Raw genomic sequence first — 20,830 nt, 5'->3', positions numbered from 1 at the left:
CCACAAGTCCCCAGTGGGTTCAGTTCCCAGCATCTTGAGGTGGGGTTCAAAATTATCCAAGTTGGTGGCCATTACTGCCCCCTTACGGGAGTGAGTTCCACTGTTTGTCTCTGCATTCTGTGAAGAAGTCCTTTCGATCATTTGTTCTGAATCTTCCAGCATTCAGCTTCTTGGAAGGCCCACAAGCTCCAGTGCTATGAGACAGGGAGAAAAATGTTTTCTCTGCCCACTCCCTACATGCTCTGCATAATTTTATTTTACTCTGTATTTCACATTATCTGAATTGCACATTTCAATTGAAAACTAACAGCCAGTTCTTTGACATTGGGTCTTGGGCTGTAAATATGGAGCCATTGCTGAAGTTGCTTTTTTAAAAAAAAACACACACAATTATTTGCTTGATTACTTAAAATACTTACCGTATTTTTTGCTCTATAAGACTCACTTTTTCCCTCCTAAGTATGGGGAAATGTTTGTGCGTCTTATAGAGCGAATGCAGGCTGCACAGCTATCCCAGAAGCCATAACAGCAAGAAGGATCGCTGCTTTCGCTGCGCAGAGGTCCCTCTTGCTGTTCTGGCTTCTGGGATTCAGAATATTTTTTCCTTGTTTTCCTCCTCCAAAAACTAGGTGCGTCTTATGGTCTGGTGTGTCTTATAGAGCGAAAAATACGGTATATTCCACCTGACCTCAAAGCTCAAAGGCGAGTAACTCAATAAGTGAAACTGGATGTACAATTGCAAATCATAAGATTATTTATTTTATGAAAATACAAAAAACCAAACAAGATTTATATTAATATAGAAAATAGGTCAGTGCAGGTGGAACATTATTATTCCACAAAGTCACATTCATACAATCGAAGCTGAATGCTTTTACTTATACAAACATACGTCATCCACTCTGGAAGAATAAATAAACCTGAGAAAACAAGTCCCATCTGCAGGACAGCAATGTGTTATTAAGTTAACTTTTACAAATATGTACATGTTGTATAAATATTGACTGCAACGTTTTAAATAGGCTTTCCCAGTGCAAAGGTGCTCTCCTAAAAATAAAAATCAGTGAAATTTCAATAAATAATAGAACAGTAACATCGGAAATAGAAAGAATTCTATATACTGCACATTGGCTGCTGAAAGTCTAAAAATAAAGAGGCGGTGTGTTGTCTCCGAAGCCAGTCTTCCTCAAAGGAGATGCATTTAAGTTAATGAATATGAGTATATCTTACCTCCACTGGTATCAGTGGGTCTCCTCTGACTGGGACTAGCCTTGGATGAAACCCAGTAGAATATTAATTTTAAAATATATGCATTGTAAATATCTTCAGTAAACCCTCTCCATGTCCAATTGCCTGCGGAAGAACTCAGGTGTGCTGGTGACATTTCTGAAAGATTTTCTATGACAGTGCAGCTGTCCTCCCCACCCCCACCCCCCAAAAAACTTAGGGTGTTGAAATCTCTGATCTGTAGCAGCTTAGCTGTAGATTTGTACTTATTTGTGGACATCATTCACCGAAGAATTGATGCTTTTGATGCTTTTGAATTATGGTGCTGGAGGAGACTCTTGAGACTGCAAGAAGATCAAACCTCTCCATTCTGAAGGAAATCAGCCCTGAGTGCTCACTGGAAGGACAGATCCTGAAGTTGAGGCTCCAATACTTTGGCCACCTCATGAGAAGAGAAGACTCCCTGGAGAAGACCCTGATGCTGGGAAAGATTGAGGGCACAAGGAGAAGGGGAAGACAGAGGACGAGATGGTTGGACAGTGTTCTCGAAGCTACCAGCATGAGTTTGACCAAACTGCGGGAGGCAATGGAAGACAGGAGAGCCTGGCGTGCTCTGGTCCATGGGGTCATGAAGAGTTGGACACGACTAAATGACTAAACAACAACAACAACAATGGACGTCATCCCTGTGCATAGCTCCTGGGAGGCACCATGAAAGAACATAAGAATAGGCTGCTGGATCAGGCCCATTTGTTCCAGACTCCTGTAGCCACAGTGGACTCCCAGATGCCTTTGGGAAGCAGGTAAGTAGGAGCATTCTGAGCACTCTCCTTTTCTGTGGCTTCCAGCAACTGGTATTCAGAAGCATTACTGCCTCGCACTGTGGAAGCAGAGCATAGGATCATTTATGGTCAGCCTCAATATCTTTATCCTTCATGCATTTGTCCAATCCTCTTTTAAAGCCAAACAAGTTGCTGGCCATCACTGCCTCATGTGGCAGGGAGTTCCGCAGCTTAAACTATGTGCCTGCATCTGGGAAAGACGCATATAATGATACCAAGGAGGATGACCTTAAAAAGGGCCAGATTTCCTCCAAGATGATTCCTACACAGGAATATAACTCAGCAGATTGTCGTCCACATAACCTCCAGGGAAAGGCAGAGATAAACCCGCCTTTAATTATGAAAGCACAACGCATAAGGGTGGGCAGTATAAGGTAAAGGGTAAAGGAACCCCTGACCATTAGGTCCAGTTGTGGCCGACTCTGGGGTTGTGGCGCTCATCTCGCTTTATTGGCCGAGGGAGTCGGCGTACAGCTTTCGTGTCATGTGGCCAGCATGACTAAGCTGCTTCTAGCAAACCAGAGCAGCGCACGGAAACACTGTTTACCATCCCACCAAAGCGGTACCTATTTATCTACTTGCACTTTGACGTGCTTTCGAACTGCTAGGTGGGCAGGAGCAGGGACCGAGCAATGGGAGCTCACCCCATCACGGGGATTCGAACCGCCGACCTTCTGATCGGGAAGCCCTAGGCTCTGTGGTTTAACCCACAGCGCCACCCGCGTCCCTATAACCTCCAGGTAAAGGCAGAGATAAACCCGCCTTTAATTATGAAAGCACAACACATTAGGGAGGGCAGGATATCGCCCCCTAAAAGGAAAACCACCCCAAGGAGATCTCTCCGGGCTTTTGGACTTAAATGAGATATGTGCCTGCACGAGTAAGTCCTATCTTTTATCCATCCAGAATCTCCCAACACTCAGCTTCACCAGTTGTCTATGAGTTCTAGCTTTACAAGGCCAGGGGAAATACTTCTTTTCTCTGTCCCCTTTCTCGCAGAATTTTCTAAACGCCTATTATGTCACCTCCGGCTAGCCTTTTCTCAGAACTGAAAATTCCCAAGCAATGCAAACATTCCTCATTGGGGAGTCACCCTGAGTAAAGCTGTGGCTACAGGTAATTTGCTGCAGGCAAGACAGGCTCATTGAGGCTTAGTGCTGAAAACTTTTTTCCCCAGGCAGTGGTTCTACACTGGGAAAATCCCCCTGATCAAAATATGCCGCAGGCAACTCCCAGCATCATCTCCCTCCTAAAAGGATTCCATCGCCATCCAGCGACATACTGGGAAATAGAACCCGGGGGTGGAGTTATGCAGATGAAGAGGAGGGACCATGCAAATGAAAGCTGGCTCAGTTTTCTGCAGCTTCCAGTGATGGTTTTCCAATGGGAGTAGGTAACTTGACTGCAGCCTGAGATGGTCCAAAGAGGGCACATGTGTCACCATGGGTTTACCAACCTTTTTTGGGGTGTGTGTGTGGCAAATGTAGCCCCTTTCCTTTCTCTCTTATGCATTGCAGAGGGTTGGACCAGATCATCCTTTAGGTCCCCTTCCAGCCCTACAGTTTTCTATGGTTCTACGACTAGCTGCCGTTTCGTTCCCATGGGAAAGCCACAACTTGGGTTGGAAGTAAACAGGTGAATGGATGATTCCCGCTCACCCCCCCCCCCTTTAGATCACAGAAACAACTTCTGCCTAGCAAAGGGAAGAGAGCATTTGCCTGTCAAAATCACATGCCGTCGGCTGTGAAGCTTCTGCTCATTCTGCAACATGCAGCGATTTAGTCAGGCAGGGGATATTGAATCACTGCGGGAAAATCATTGGGCTATGATGGACAGCCATCCTCAGCTGGCCTCTGCTGATGCCCTGGAGTAACCTCTGAAGTGGATCCTTCTCAGGGATCTATTGCTGCAATCAAAACAGCAACAGCTCTTCAAACGCTAATTCAGGTGCCCTCTCCCCTTTTATAATTTGTGCAATCTTATCTCGCTCCCTAATTCAGCTGCCCCCCCATAATCAATAAAAAATCAATACAAATCTGAGGTTCTGTCCACCCCTAAGAAAAGCCTGCCCCTTAACAAAAATCCTGGCTACGCCCATGTGTATAGATGATATCGTTTCGAAGTGTAGCATACCAACCAAGAGAAAAGTATTCCTGTCCATGTGCAAAGTTCCCAAGGCCAGAGTGTCCCTGTCCTTGTGCAAAGTACATTCTGTGTCGGCGACACACACGTTTCCTCAGCAGGAAATATAGGAGGCCCCTTTGTGCAAAGTGCCAGCAGACGAAAAGGCAGTGAATCTCTGCCCCTATATCGTTCCTCTTCTTAATGCTGCCTTCTGTTCCACTCTTCTTGAATTCTGGATCTCAGGCCTGGCAGCAGCCTATACTGCGCAGAGCCTGGAGCCAGGAAACAAAAGCTGTGAGGCAAGACTGAAGAACAAGCACCCTAGCTCAGTGGTTAGAGCATCTGACCCACATGGAGAGGACGCCAGGTTCAGTCCCCGCCATCTTCAGGTAAAGTTGGGAGAGACCTAGTCTGAGACACTGCAGAGCTGCTGACAGTCAGTGTAGACAATACTGAGCTAGGTGGCCTGCGCTATAAGGCAGTCCACTGTGTCTCTAAGTCAGCAACAAAGGGCCATAATCTGTGTTTTGAAACATGTCACCCAAAGGCCTCTTCATGTCTTGAGGGCACCGCTTCTGCATTTGGGCTGGTCTTGCATGCAGATGCCTTCTGAGTTATTATTGTCTTTCGGGGGAGGCTGATGAAATTCCATGTTTCTTTTCCTTTTTGAAAAAGAACACGCTTTTGATGAGTCAGTCAGAAAGCTGCAGCCGGCTTAGTCCTGTTTCTCGTTTTCTGACGCTCTGCCCCTTTCCCTTTAGCTAGGTGCTTTCTGAAGGCCTTTGCCAAGCCGCCAATCAGCTTGGAGTAGTTCCGGAGCACCCGGCAGCCGTCAATCTTTTGCTGGAAGGCCGATGGGTCCGTGGGTCTCGCTGGGAGGGTGACGGCGGGCAGAGTCAGGCCCTGCAGGCAGAGGGTGCACTGAGTATTGGTGACCAGGCCGCTCACTTGCTGCTGGGCTTTTTCCAATTGGCTGTGCAACGCCTCATGGGGACCAGTCAGTCTGCTTTGCTGCTCTCTGATGAGCAAGAGGGAGTCTTTCAAACAGAGTGCTGTCCTGTACAACTCCTGCAGCATAAGATTCTGCGGTTTCCTAGCGATATTGCTATGTGGGAACCAGGGAACTGGCGTCATGCTGCAAAGCTGGTCCGCATCTTGCATCAACCCCATATGGGTCAACTAGAGACAAAATCAGAGGCAAGTCAATTATGGGCATATTGATGAAGACTGGCTTCGCTTCTTTGAATATATTATCTTCCCATATCCCTCTGACTTCCTGTTCTTCACTATGGTGGGGGTATTTAAATCCCACCTGATATTCAGTGAAGTATTATTGTAATTTGGCGCAGAGGTTTGCTGCTCTTATATTTCATTCTGCAACTCTGCGTTGCTTTTTCTTTTTTAGAGGTAAAGGGACCCCTGACCATTAAGTCCAGTTGTGGCCGACTCTGGGGTTGCGGCGCTCATCTTGCTTTATTGGCCGAGGGAGCCGGCGTTTGTCCGCAGACAGCGTCCGGGTCATGTGGCCAGCATGACTAAGCCGCTTCTGGCAAACCAGAGCAGCGCACGGAAACACCATTTACCTTCCCGCCAGAGTGGTACCTATTTATCTACTTGCACTTTGACATGCTTTCGAACTGCTAGGTTGGCAGGAGCAGGGACCAAGCAATGGGAGCTCACCCCATCGCGGGGATTCAAACCGCCGACCTTCTGATCAGCAAGCCCTAGGCTCTGTGGTTTAACCCACAGCGCCACCCGCGTCCCGTTTTCTTTGTTACCTACCTGCTTTTTCGGTGCCTACATGCTTTTGTTTATAACAAAAATTCAAAATAAAAAAGTTTAAAAAGTCATTTTTGGCGTATGTCTTTTAATTCAAACCAACAGAGACTGGTCTAGCCCTGTGGATCGCTCGGCCAGTAGAGTGTGAGACCCTTAATCTCAGAGTCGTGGATTCGAGCCCCACATTGGACAAAATATACCTCCTTTGCAAGGGATTAGACTAGATTACCCTTATGGTGCCTTCAAATTCTATAATTCTATTCTATTAGGGCAAATAGGGTGCTTGCCCTCTCCACTTCAGTCTGTCCTCAGCCAGCACGAACCTGTCTGCCTGCTTTTTGTAACCAATCCAGGGGGTTGGGACCTGTAGTTTGTTAAGGGTGCTGAAAGTTGTTAGGCGGCTCCCTGTCTCAGATCTACAATTCCCAGAGTTCCCTGTGAAGAGGGACTGATTGTTAAATCACTCTCGATTGTAGCTCTGGGAAGGGAATATGGGTCCCCCAGCAACTCTCATCATCCTTCACCAAGGCCGGCCCACCTATTAGCCCTGCTGAGGCAGTTGCCTCAGGCAGCAGGCTGGGGACAGCTGGGTGTACAGCAGATCTGAGGAGCCTCCATAGCCACTGTCTAGATTCGTTTTCTCCTCTTCTGCTGTTCTGAAGGCCCTCAGAGGAGTGTGTCATTCGCCGCCACCTGGCAAGAGCAAGGCCAGTACTGCCGACTCCCCTCCAGCCTCCTTTTCTCTCCCCCGCTACCGTCAATGCGCCAGGGCTTTCCCGGGCCACCTCCAGTCACCTCAGGTGGCAGCAGAGAGATATAGGCAGCAGTGGCAGATTTTCTTTTTTCCGTTAAGCAACAAAATGTCTTTGGCTGGCCTTGCCCTTGACAAACTACAGTTCCCAGGATCCTCTGGAGGAAGCTGTGTCTGTCTGAGTGGTATCATAGTGCTTTGAATGTGGGCTTAGTCTCAGGGTTGCCCTTGTAGGACTCAGGTGGGTTCTACACACAGATAAAAACCGTTCTGAAAATGCTCTTTTTAAAAGGCGTTTTTAAAAACACATTGAATTTTCCATATGGCTCACCATCGCCATCTAGTGTCACATTGTATATTGTACTCCAAACACGCTTAAAACGTTTTATTTGCAGCTATATAGCTGAGTCCTCAGTGGGGGACGAAACTAGGATTAGTTGGCTCCGCCTGTCGTTGGCTCTGTCGCCACCTGCTGTTGGCTGTGCTGTCTTCCTCCCTACACCAATCCCACTGGGTGCCAGCCATCACTGATTCAAACAGCTGATATCGCCAAAATGTAGGGCAAAGCAAAAAAAAATCTGAAGAGGGCAGGATTTCTCTACCACTGGGGTTGCTGGAATGAGCAGCAGCAACAGGCAAACAGGAAGGGCAGTAGGAAGTATGTCATAGCATAGCAACTTCCTGTTGTGGTGTGACAGAATGTGACCTTCTGTGCCAGGCTGTCCCGCAGATTTGTGTCAAAACACAAGTGTGGGTTGCATACGTTGACAGGTTTGTGCGGGCATGCAAGTGAACAGAAGTAGCAGGGCCGGCCCTATCCTTAGGCAAAGTGAGCCAACCGCCTCTGGCGGCAGATACTGGAGGGCAACAGTAGTGGCTTCTTGCTCCTCCTAATCCATTCTCCTCTGATTTGTATGTTCTTGCCTGCTGCCTCCAGTGGGTTGTAACCACTGCTAGTCCTACTCTGAGCAAACCCATTGGAATTAATGAATCTATTGTCTGTCAATATTGTTAATTTCAATGGGTCTACTCTGAGGGGGACTAACATTGACTACAACCCAGTATCCTGTCCCCAGGGTTGAAATAAAACCCAGCTACCTGTATTATTGGTTGACAAAGAAATGTTTCTTTCTGGTGCTTTTCTGGAAGTGCAGAACATCTGGAGGGCACCAGACTGGGGAACTGTGATTTGGACTGCAGTCCTAACCCCGTTTACCTGGGAGTAAGCCCCACTGAATTCAATAGGACTGACTTCTGAAGAGGGGTGTGGGGAAATTCTGATGGAAACAGGGAGTGGAAATTGCTACGGTTTGGTTTCAGTCCACAAACAAGATGTGTTTGATTACATTCCTCACCACCAACACACTTGCATTGTTTCGTCGGCACTGAAATTGATGTGGTGGAATAACATAATGACAACATTATTATTATTATTATTATTATTATTATTATTATTATTATTATTATTATTATTATGGCAATGGAAGACAGCTTGGAGCCGTTCAACGGCATACAGAAATGTGTTTTGTGCAAAATTAGAAGATGACCCACTATACTGAATAATAATTAACAATAATATTAACTGCCTGACCTTCACCCAGAAGCCCAACAACTAAAACAGCATGTTGAAAACAACTTACAACACCAGAAATGAAGTGGGTTCTAAAAATATCCATCTCAAGTGTCGTAAGTCAGGGTAAAGAGGTGTATCTTATGTAACTAACTGAGCACACAAATGATCTAAATTATGTAATTCCGCCACAGCGGGACAGATAACATCGTTTTTGCAGAAGGCAAACTGCAACAGAATGTAAACAGAGTTGTATGTGAGGAATGCAGGGGTAGGATAGCAAGTGATTCCTTCTTACACCCCTACTTCCGAGTAGGCATTGCTCTGTTAGATCCCCTTGTAGGATGTCCGAGTGAATCAATCCCAGTTTACTTACATAGGACTTGTAGAGTTTCCGGGCAGGCCTCCTCATCGACATAACCAGTCGCTTTGTTTGGAAGAGGGTCTCTGAACCAGCAAAGCAGGGTTGGCAGGAGCTGGAGCTGGAATTCACCGGCGTCACACCCACGAGAACGAGTGGGGCCACCACGACTGGATGAGAAGATAGAGACAAGGAGCAAGTGAGAGAGGCAGGGTCCACGGAAGACGGCCATCTCTGAACTCCCAAGGCAAGCAGACTTGCGAGTCATTCAACGATACAGTGGTACCTCGGGTTACATACGCTTCAGGTTACATACGCTTCAGGTTACAGACTCCGCTAACCCAGAAATACTGCTTCAGGTTAAGAATTTTGCTTCAGGATGAGAACAGAAATCGTGCTCCGACGGCGCGGCGGCAGCAGGAGGCCCCATTAGCTAAAGTGGTGCTTCAGGTTAAGAACAGTTTCAGGTTAAGAACGGACCTCCGAAACGAATTAAGTACTTAACCTGAGGTACCACTGTATATGGAAATGCATTTTGCACAAAAATTAGAAGATTTTGCCATTTAAAATAATCAGGCAAGCATTGTTCCTCCATGAGCACAACAGCATCCAAGCAATCTTTTGAATTTATCCACAAGAGCAGAGGCTTTCAACCTTTTTGAGTCCACGGCTCCCTTGAACTTTCTGTGGCACCCCTGTGGGGCTCAGGATCCCAGTTTTGTCACCCCTTGCCTGCAGCCCCTCAACCTTTTTCAAACACCCCCCCCCCATGGAGCGTTCCCTCAGCCTCCTCTCTTCTCCCCTCTCCTTGGGAGTCCTCTGGGCAGCTGCCACCACTGCCACTGGTCTCTGAGCTAATCTCCCACTCTGCCCCAAAGAGCGGTGCCTCCACTGCCCCACAGGGGCCTGGGAAGAGGATGCCCCCAGCCTTAGTGGCCCAGAGGAGACTGGGCAAGGGTGAACATGAGGCCAGCACCTTACCTTAGGAGGCAGCAGTGGCAGCAACGGGCGCTGCTGGGACTGCATGGTGGAAAGGCTCTCCTTCAGCACCGGGCACTCAGCTCCCAGGCAGGCCTTGCCAGGGCAAGAAAAGCCAGCACAGCACCTGCCTGCCCAGTCTCCCACTTGTCTGTCCATTCCCAACAGCAAGGGCTGGCGGACTGGCTGGCTGGGCTCCCTCGCCCACCTGCTTGCTTATTCCAAGGCCACCTCAACTCCTGGCAACCAGCCCCAGAGGCACCATTTTCCTGGAGAGTTTGTAGCCAGGGCTGCTGCAAGGAAGAGTCGTGCAAGCTTTTGGGGACACGAGAGGGCATCAGAGGAGGGAGGAAAGAAAAAGGACAGAGGCTAGTGTTGCCCACGGCACTCCTGACCATCATTCAAAGCGCCCTAGGGTGCCATGGCACACTGGCTGAAAACCACTGCATAAGAGTTTCTGGCAGGCCCACTGCTGGGGGTCATTAGATATTTCTAAAGCAGGTTGTTGGCATTTCTCTGCAAAGGAATAATGGGTTAAGGTCTCAAGATGTGTGTTGGTGGGTGCATGTTGTATGCATGTATGTATGTAAATATTACATGTATGTATATATAAAGGTAAAGGTAAAGGGACCCCTGACCATTAAGTCCAGTCATGGCCGACTCTGGGGTTGCGGCGCTCATCTCGCTTTATTGGCCGAGGGAGTTGGCGTACAGCTTCCGGGTCATGTGGCCAGCATGACTAAGCCGCTTCTGGCGAACCAGAGCAGTGCACGGAAACACTGTTTACCTTCCCGCCGGAGCGGTACCTATTTATCTACTTGCACTTTGACGTGCTTTTGAACTGCTAGGTTGGCAGGAGCAGGGACTAAGCAACGGGAGCTCACCCCATTGCGGGGATTCGAACCACCAACCTTCTGATCAGCAAGTCCTAAGCTCTGTGGTTTAACCCACAGCGCCACCCGCATCCCTTGTATGTATATATAATCCTTTTATATTCCACCTTTCCTTCAAGGAGATCAAGGTTATGTACATCATTGTTCTCCTCCTCCCCATATTTTATCCAAACAACAACCCTGTGAGGTAGGTTAGGCTGAGAGTGAGTGTTGGACCCAGTGAGCTTCAGGTCCCAGTCCAATGCTCTAACCACTACACCACATGTGTGTGTGTGTACATGTATGTAATATACATGTAACACACATACTGATTGTTCTACTGGAAAAATTTGCGCTTGCAAATAAAGCAAAAGTGGCAATTAAAAACAGTGGCGGCATACATAGCATAGATTTAAAGCACACAACTGCCCCAAAAGAATCCCAGGCATTATAGTTTACCCTCGCAGAGCTAGAATTCCCAGAACTACAGTTCTCAGGATTCTCTGTTGGGGTGGGAGAAATATGCTTTAAATACCTCTGCACGCAGAAGGTCCCCCTCTCTACACCTTAAACCCTAAGGTAAAGGGACCCCTGACTATTAGGTCTAGTCGTGACCGACTCTGGGGTTGCGGCACTCATCTCGCTTTATTGGCCAAGGGAGCCGGCGTACAGCTTCCGGGTCATGTGGCCAGCAGGACTAAGCCACTTCTGGCGAACCAGAGCAGCGCACGGAAACGCCGTTTACCTTCCCACCGGAGCAGTACCTATTTATCTACTTGCACTTTGACATGCTTTCAAACTGCTAGGTTGGCAGGAGCAGGGACCGAGCAACGGGAGCTCACCCCGTCGCGGGGATTCGAACCGCCGACCTTTTGTGGTTTAACCCACAGCGCCACCCGCGTCCCGACCTGAAACCCTAGAGAGCTACTATTTGTCCGATTGGGCACTTGTGGATGTGAAAACACTGAGCTTCCATATGTATATCTGCATTGCTGGCTGTGGCTGATAGGAGTTGTGGTCCGAAACATCTAGAGGGCACCAGGTTGGGGAAGGGAGCTCAAGGTGTGTCCAAAAGCTGGGCACAGTGCTGCTTCCCCACGGATTCTGTTTCCAGCTTCTTAGAGGTAAACAACCACGACACACAGAGCAGCATACCAGATGCTGGGAACAAAATAATGCAGTACCCCATGCCAGTCCTACTCAGAGTAGACCCATTGAAATTAATGAACATGGCTAACCTAGACCCATTAATATCAGCGGGTCTGCTCTGTGCAGGACTAGCTTTGGCTACAACCCTCTGTACTTCAGCCATTCCCCTTATCTGCCTAGCTCTGTCTTGTCACCTCATTAACAAACCAACACAAAATAACTGTTAGAACTGAGTAGCACACATGGAAAGAGGAACTTGAGAAACAGCAGGGAAAAGAGAAGACACAGAATAGGCCAGCATCCCAGGCAAAAGGAAGGAGAGAGCGAGATTCACCACGTACCGAGACAAACGGCAATCACCCGGGGCTTCAACACCATGCTCAGACCGCCACGGGGTTGTTCAGCCAGCCACTGCTTCCTTCACGAATGGCTCAATGAAGGTGGAAGTTGATTCTTCCTCCCAACCCCACCCCGCTTGCTGATTAGCCAAACTCTGCTTTCAGGGTGTGACATTGCGTGGTGGAAAGAAAAGAGAAGAAGGAAAAAAAACACGAGAAAAAGAAGAAGCGCCGTGGACCAGCCTCAATGAGTCTCCCAATGTGCGGTCTCCCACAGGAAACACATCCTGCCCCCAGGTCTTCGAATTAAGTTCCTCGAGGTCATCGTGTTTCCTAGGTGCCAGCCACCCAAGACAGTTATCTTGCCAGCGTCTAACTGGGTTACCGAACCCCCCTTCTCATGGTAGCAGGGATCCAATGATTTGGTGTCAAAACCAGGGGGGTGGGCAGGCGGTTATAGCTCAAAGCAGTGGTTGACTTTTGCCAACCAAGGGCCCAGCTTTTCCCATCATCCCAGCCAGCAGGTCAAATTTAGACTATAGCGCCCATCGTAACAGCCATTCTAGCTGAGGCTGATGGAAATTGTAGTCCAAAAAACACTGTACAGTGGTACCTTGTGTTAAGTACTTAATTCGTTCCGGAGGTCCGTTCTTAATCTGAAACTGTTCTTAACCTGAAGCACCACTTTAGCTAATGGGGCCTCCCGCTGCTGCTGCACCGCTGGAGCACGATTTCTGTTCTCATCCTGAAGCAAAATTCTTAACCTGAAGCACTATTTCTGGGTTAGCGGAGTCTGTAACCTGAAGTGTATGTAACCTGAGGTACCACTGTACTGAGACCCAATGTCTAAGCTCAACTTACCCACTATATTATCAAATATAAACTTGGTGTGATTTATTACAGCGCTTGCATGAGTTATTTAAAGTCGCATCATCTCAAAGTGGTAACAGACCACAACAAATAGACAGTTCTTATTTATTTTAAAGTATTTCTACCCTGCCATTCAGCCCAAAAGGCTCCTGTAGCAGTTTTACATAAAATCAATAACAAACAAGGCAGTCCCTGCCTAAAGGCCCACAATCTAAAAAACTGACACAAAAGGAAAAAGGGAGAAGAGAGGAAAACAAGGAACTCAGACACCAGTTCTTAAGTTCTTAGAATAATCAACTTGAAGGGAAACAGTTCAGAGAAAAGTAAGGAGTCAGACTGAGCTCATTTCTCTGTCTGCTGTTGGCCACCAACTTGAATGGTTTTCAACTAAAACATGGAAGAAGATAAAGCTATTGATTGTGGCTACTAGTCATGACACAGGTGGCGCTGTGGGTTAAACCACAGAGCCTAGGACTTGCCGATCAGAAGGTCGGTGGTTTGAATCCTCGCGACAGGGTGAGCTCCCATTGCTCGGTCCCTGCTCCTGCCAACCTAGCAGTTCGAAAGCACATCAAAGTGCAAGTAGATAAATAGGTACCACTCCGGCGGAAAGGAAAGCGGTGTTTCTGTGCGCTGCTCTGGTTTGCCAGAAGCGGCTTAGTCATGTACGCCGGCTCCCTCGGCCAATAAAGCGAGATGAGCGCCGCAACCCCAGAGTCGGCCACGACTAGACCTAATGGTCAGGGGTCCCTTTACCTTTACTAGTCATGATGGCTATGGTCTCCCTCCACGGTTGGAGGCAATAATGCTTCTAAATACCAGTTGATGGCGAACACAGGAGGAGAGAACGTTCTTGTGTTCGGGTCCCGCTTGTGGGTTTCCTACAGGCATCCGGTTGGCCACTGTGAAAACAGGATGCTTAGACGAGATGGACCATTGGCCTGATCCAGCAGGCTCTTCTTAAAGTTTTTATGCACTGGGAAGTGTAGGCTGACACTTGCTTTGACACAATGTTTGGTTTGCCTCCCTGCAAACAAACCAGAGTGAATGCAAATTAAATAGCTAACTTCATCCAATCTCCCTGCAAACAAATGAGGATGGATGCTTAATAATAATAATAATAATAATAATAATAATAATAATAATTTATTATTTATACCCCGCTCATCTGGCTGGGCTTTGCCACTCTGAGCAGCTTCCAACAAAATACAGTGGTACCTCTAGATATGAACGGGATCCGTTCCGGAGCCCCGTTCGCATCTAGAGGTAAACGTATCTAGCGACGGCACGTTGTCGCTTTTCACCACTTCTGCGCATGCGCGTGATGTCATTTTGAGCGTCTGTGCATGCGCAAGCAGCGAAACCCGGAAGTAATGCGCTCCGTTACTTCCGGGTTGCCGCGGAGCGCAACTCGAATGTGCTCAACTTGAAGCAAATTTAACCTGAGGTATGACTGTATTAAAATACAGAAATGCATCAAACATTAAAAGCTTCCCTAAACAGGGCTGCCTTCAGGTCATCTGGAGTCCTCCTCCATCGCCTCTGCGTGAGCTTTCCTGCTTGTACAGTGGGGAAATGAGTGCAACGCTACTGTCTGCTTTGACATTTCCACCAGCCTGATGGCGGAAGCAGGTAGGTGTTCCTCCTCCACTGGTCCAGTTTCTTAAAAACTGCAAGACAGCAAATCTGCTGTCGGGATCTCTTTTCCAAAAAGTTGTTTTGACTCATGGACTGGTTCTATGCAGTTTCAGAATCTCACACTGGGAGCCTTGGTAAAAGCTGAGGTGAGAGAAGCAACGAAAAGACTCCCCGGCGGTTTGTGGTCTGTTTCCATTCTGACTAGGCAGCCGTCTATATACTGATGAAATTTCTGACAACTCTGCCACAATGGCAAACAGCTCCTTTATCTATCGGGGCATTGTTTTGCTGGCTTGGCATATATGGGATGGAAAGCCACTACACTGACATGATGGAGGGAACAACAGAATTTGACACCCCCCCTCTCCTGACCTTTTCCTCCCCAGGTGCTCATTAGAAGACCTTGCAGCTATGATTTTGTACCTGAGCTTGCTCATTTCCTCCTCCCTCCCAACCCATTTTCCTTTTGTGTCTTGTCTTTTGTAGATTTAGACTTCTCCAACCTAGTGCCTTCCAGATGTTCTGGAGTACAACTCCCGCCTTGAAGGCGAACCTTTCAAACGTGCAGAACACTGTTGCAAACTGAAACGCAGCCATCTTCGAAATATTGCAACCTCTCCAAATTTTGCTACGCAGTTAGCTCTCCAGCCAAGTCATGTGTACAAAAAATGCCACAGTTGGGTTGAATGCGCATTAAAATGCATATATTAATGAAAAGAACATACAAAAAAAAATCTGTTCTATTTGGGGAAATTGCTTTGTAAACTGATATGGGCATCTGGAGAGCTAAACCTAAGACTGGGGGGGGAGGGGTGGAATGAGAAACTGAGAGAAACTGGAATTGTCACATTTTCTCATTTCTGCTCCTGTCATCCCTGATCATTGGCCATGCAGTGTTTTGAGAGAGGGAGAAAAACGTCTCTACCCGCTTTCTCCATGCCAGGCATACATAATTTTATAAACTTCTATCATGTTGCGTTTTAATCGCCTTTTCTCTAGACTAAAAGAATCCCCAATGCTGCAACTTTTTCTTGCTCCATCATTTTCCAGCTCCAATGTCCTTTTTGAAGGGCGGCTTGCCAGAACTCACCAGAGATTTGTACTGTAGATTTGTATAAGGGCCTTAGGATATTGGCAGTTTTGTTTCCCAACAGTCCCTTAGGTAATAGTAATAGGGACCCCTGACCGTTAGGTCCAGTCGTGGCCGACTCTGGGGTTGCGACACTCTTCTCGCTTTACTGGCCAAGGGAGCCGGCGTACAGCTTCCGGGTCATGTGGCCAGCATGACCAAGCCGCTTCTGGAGAACCAGAGCAGCGCACGGAAACGCCGTTTACCTTCCTGCCGGAGCGGTACCTATTTATCTACTTGCACTTTGATGTGCTTTCGAACTGCTAGGTTGGCAGGAGCAGGGACCGAGCAACGGGAGCTCACCGGCAACCTTCTGATCGGCAAGTCCTAGGCTCTGTGGTTTAACCCATAGTCCCTTAGCATGAGACAATAGACTATTTTTCCAAAGGGATCATCATTTTTTCCAGCAGGCTCAGTCTGGGAGCACCCAAGTATGCCTCAAGCAAGTCACTACGACCCCCTTTGATGCTTTGTGATTAGATTTTTGTCACATTTAATGACTGCAGGGTCTTTCGAGTGCTGATATTGACATAGCTGGCTTATCTACCACACAGATTGCATTTCTGCAGCATTTTTGACAGTTGCCCTCTATTGCCATTGGGGGGGGGGACGACACTCCTTCTGCATCTTGCTAATGAGAAGGACTACAGCTCAGTGGCAAAGCATGAGCTTGCATGCCAAGGATTCCAGCTTCAACCTTTGGCATCCAATACTTAAAAGGAGGATTGGGGGGAAATATTTCCCCCCGCCCACCTGCCTGAAGGAGAACCACTGCTGGATTAGATAGTGCCAGGGCTGGGGTGGACAATCTGACCTAGTTCATAGAAGCTTCCTGCATTCCTAGCTTCATTGATATGGCCAATACAACTTTGACTGACAGTTCGCTGAGGTTCCCTTGTAGAATTTCTAAAGCAGCTCCCTTGGAGCCCAATTTAAGGTGCTCAGGTTTCGAAATTAATGGACTATGCAGAATTAGACAAAATGACAGAAAGGATTCGAAACCTGCGGGACCAGAGATTTACAGAAGATTGGAAGAAGTATATGAATTATTTGAAAAGCAACTGTAATCAACAAATTACGCTAGTAGGACTACAAGAAGTTTTGTAAGGAGAAATATACAAAGCGTTACAAAGTAGAAAAAGATAGAAATATTGGTTATGAGTTTGAAATGTAATAGGGAAGATAAGAAATGCATACTGAGAGATTAGATTGGAAAATTTTCAGACAGGATTGATGTAAAAGTATGTTTAATTACTGTTGAAAATGATGTTAAAAAAACTAATAAAAAATTATATATATATAAAAAATAAGGTGCTCAGGTTTGTGTTTAAAGCCCCCAAATGACTTGAGCTCTCAAATATCAAATACCTACCGTACTTCCCCACTGACTCTCTTGCAGGCACGCCAACTCTATGGGGCTGAGGCCTCTATGACCCCCGGGATGGGATTCAGCCCCCCCCCCATTTTGAGGGGGCAAAGCAATTTTGGTGGGATGTTTCCCTGGAGAGTTTTAACGTATTTTCTCCTGGTTTTAATATATGTATGCAAGTTTTCTGTCAGAGTGACTTACCATGGCAAAAAAGTACTAAAAATAAATTCAATTAATCATTATAATTATTATTTTAATGTTATATTTTTATCCTGCTGGGACCTTGTGGAAAAGGCCAGGTAAGATGCCATTAATCGCCTTCAATCATTTTCCTAGGATCTAGGGTATTCTTTTGTAGTCTCATACCCTGGAAACCATTCCAGGAGTCCGTTCGACTTCCAAAATGTTCTGAAACCAAAGCGTGTCTTCTGATTGGCTGCAGGAAGCTCCTGCAGCCAATCAGAAGCCCTGTTAAACGTTCTGCTTCCAAAAACAGTTCGTAAACCGGAACAGTCACTTCTGGGTTTGTGGCGTTCGGGAGCCAAAACATTCGAGAACTAAGCTGTTCGAAAACCAAGGTACGACTGTATTCCCTCTCAGGGATGGAGTTACTTCGCGCTCCGGTGTCAATCTGAAATAATTATTAGCATTTCCTTTGGGCCTCTATGGTAGGCTGGCAACAGCTTCCTCTGCTCCAACGTCATCACTTATTGTGGTTGCGTCTAAGCAACAGCCTGCTTCTTCTCAGGAATGTTCCTAGTCTGTTACTTGCGTATCTGCTTGCATGCTTGCGTGCACTTCTGAAATGCTTTGTCATAGGGTCCATCCTGCATATCTTGCTGGGGGTGAGAATTCATGCTGCCCTGCACATCTGCTCTCAGCATGCAACGTGCAAGGAACCTAGGAAGCAGCCTCAGAACAAGTCCTGCCATTGGTCCATCTAGCTCAGTAGGCAAACTAAGGCCCGGGGGCCAGATCCGGCCCAATCGCCTTCTAAATCCAGCCTGTGGACAGTCCGGGAATCAGCATGCATCTCTGGGTTATTTGTGGGGCCTGCCTGGTGTTTTTACATGAGTAGATTCTGTGCTTTTATTTAAAACGCATCTCTAGGTTATTTGTGGGGCATAGGAATTCGTTCATTTTTATTTTTATTTTCAAAATATAGTCCGGCCCCCCACAAGGTCTAAGGGACAGTGGACCGGCCCCCTGCTGAAAAAGTTTGCTGACCGGCAGCGGCTCCCTGCAAGTTTCCGATATGGAGTTCCAACTTAACCAAGAGATGTCATGGGTCCTTCTGCATGCAAAGTAGATGTCCCACCTCTTCCCACTAGAGTGGATGCTCAGGCCTTTTGAACCAATACGGATCAGAAAATGTGTAGAATTTTCTTTTGTGTGTGGGGGGGGACCCCAAAACCATCAATGTTACAGAAGCCCAAAGGGCTTTAACTTGGGCGTTTAGCATTGCTGGTTCCATCTCAGCTTCCCAGCAGAGATTCACATCCCTCACTGTTAACTTAAGGCCATCCCTTGAAGACCTTTTTATGCTAACAGGCCTATGTTTCAACTTTCTAGTGGTGGTTGGTGTCTGCTGGGACTGATAGTGTGGAACACAGAGAGCCCAAACAGTGGAACGCCCTCCGATCAGATGTCAAGGAGATAAGTAAATATACAACCTTTAGAAGACATCTGAAGGCAGCCCTGTATAGGGAAGTTTTTTTCAAAAAAGTTTAATATTTTATTAGGTTTTTATATATGTTGGAAGCCAGCCAGATGGTGGGATACACATAATAAAGTTGTCGTTCTTGTTGTTGTTGTTAAACAGGGTGGAGCCAGAGACAATGACAGGCAGAGCCAAATAATTCTAGCTTTTTCCAGATCAAACTTTCAGTACTGGGCACCAGAGTTTAAGAAGGACAGCTAGTTACAAGCTGGAAAGTGGGCAGAGACAGATGACTAAGATGATCAAGAGTCTGGAAACCAAGCCTTGTGAGCAATGGTTGAAGGATCTGGGTATATCTATTCTGGGGAAGAAAAGGCCAAGAGATGATATGACAGCCACCTTGAACTACAGTGGTACCTCGGGTTAAGTACTTAATTCGTTCCGGAGGTCTGTACTTAACCTGAAACTGTTCTTAACCTGAAGCACCACTTTAGCTCATGGGGCCTCCTGTGTTGCCACGCTGCCAGAGCACAATTTCAGTTCTCATCCTGAAGCAAAGTTCTTAACCTGAGGCAATATTTCTGGGTTGGCAGAGTCTGTAACCTGAAGCATATGTAACCTGAAGCATTTGTAACCTGAGGTACCACTGTATCTGATTTGTTCAGCAACTAAGCTGTTCGGGAACCAAGGTACCACTGTACGTTTGATCTAGTTAATTTGGGCTATTGGTATTCAGGGATCTACCAGATAGCCTTGTTAGAAAAAACTTCCCTTAAACTCAATGTCTTTAGGGGGGGTCTAGTTTAAAAAAAGAAAGAAAGATTTTATGAAGTGTGGTTTGAATAAGGCATCCTATGGATGGATGTTCCGTCCAATTTATGCTGCAGTATGGATTACAGGAAAATACAATCAATAAGATACAACACATCCATGCTCTTTCTTTTTATCTTATGTGTTACAAAATCTCTGTTCATATGGTGTACACATGATTAAGAAAGCAAGGGAATTAAGATTAACATTTTTGCTTGATTCCTCACACGTTCATCATATTGGTAATTGCCGTGTCATTTTCTTTTTCAAATAGGCAGGCGTGTTTCTTAAGCCACAATAATATTTAGGCTGTGTTCATGTTCCATGTCTGCCCTGATGCTGCATAGTGATTTTCTTCTGGTATCTTCTTTTCCTTCTGTAATTTTTTTAATTTACCATTTTAAAGCTTCGACAAAAATGATAGTTAAAAAATAAATATTTAAATATAAGAAACGGGTACGAGGCGGTGCTATTATTTTCTAGAAAAAGAGGTTCCGGAACTCACCATGAACGCTGCCTCCCATGTTCTCTTACAATGGCAATGGCGCACACCTGAGATGTGCCAGAACTGAGTTATGGAGAGTTTCGGCTGGAAAAAAGCCCTTAGATTTAATAACTTGTAAAAAAATTGTGCCCCAGCACCATAGCCCTTCCCTTCCCTTCCCTGCCACTGCTTTTACAGAAATGCATTTCTTTTTTTTAAAAAAAAAAGATCAGGAGATCTGAACTTCCACGTCATTCTAGCTGGCCGGACGCAATGTAGGCACAGTGAGAAAGAAGGAATATTATTTGTCTCACCCAAGCGAGATTAAAAAAAAGACGAGTGGGCATTGGGGAATCCCAGACGACTGCTGGCGTAGTAATGACTGGGGGGGGGGAGTTCTGGGGGGCTCTCCCCGGCTTGGAAGGCCCTTGGCTTTGCCCCTTAAATTCACTTGAAAAGGATAAGAGGAAACACTTTACACAGAACTCGGTTTAAAAATAGCCTCTGTGGTTGGCTGTAGACTATCACGGTCTGTGGTTTCTTAATCTTACTTGCTCTTCAATAGACGTCACTGTGGCCTCATGATTCGGGAAAGAGCAGGAGGGCATAGCAAGGGAGGCAGCTTTAAGCCTCACTAGAACTTCTCAAGAGTTGCCCTGCCCAAGCAAGTCCCCGGCGGTGCTGGGCAGTTCGAAAACTGCTTGCCAAGATGGAAACATTGCCATGCGAATGCCATGGTCTTTTGCATGACCCCAGCTGTGTTCAATATGGCTGGAGGAGAGGGGAGGAAATGGCCCAGGGGGCTGGGAGATTAACCCGCCACCCCACCCATCCCAAACTCTGGATTGCTGCTGTCTGTCAGTGTTGCCAACACTGAGA

At 46.8% G+C, this 20,830-nt stretch overlaps 1 protein-coding gene across 1 annotated transcript; it reads right to left on the bottom strand.

Annotated features, from left to right (window-relative positions):
- Nucleotides 1-4,889: 4,889 nt before the first annotated feature.
- Nucleotides 4,890-12,031, bottom strand: LOC128404285 (leukemia inhibitory factor-like). The gene is made up of 3 exons (XM_053369777.1): nt 11,995-12,031; nt 8,670-8,824; nt 4,890-5,372 (listed from the first exon to the last, which is right to left on the bottom strand). Exons 1-3 carry the CDS (start codon nt 12,029-12,031, stop codon nt 4,890-4,892), a joined length of 675 nt encoding a protein of 224 aa, XP_053225752.1.
- Nucleotides 12,032-20,830: the final 8,799 nt, after the last annotated feature.

This window comes from Podarcis raffonei, chromosome 16, assembly GCF_027172205.1.
Source record: "Podarcis raffonei isolate rPodRaf1 chromosome 16, rPodRaf1.pri, whole genome shotgun sequence".
NCBI classification, from domain to species: domain Eukaryota; kingdom Metazoa; phylum Chordata; class Lepidosauria; order Squamata; family Lacertidae; genus Podarcis; species Podarcis raffonei.
This window is presented reverse-complemented; position numbering and strand designations above follow the sequence as displayed.

Bases quoted from the DNA above. Each gene is read 5' to 3' on its own strand.
- LOC128404285 (XM_053369777.1), bottom strand. From the start codon at position 12,031: ATGGTGTTGAAGCCCCGGGTGATTGCCGTTTGTCTCG. The intron at 8,825-11,994 runs GTACGTGGTGAA...CTTCTCATCCAG, and splicing joins GGTGATTGCCGTTTGTCTCG to TCGTGGTGGCCCCACTCGTT. The intron at 5,373-8,669 runs GTAAGTAAACTG...TTTTGTCTCTAG, and splicing joins GGAAACTCTACAAGTCCTAT to TTGACCCATATGGGGTTGAT.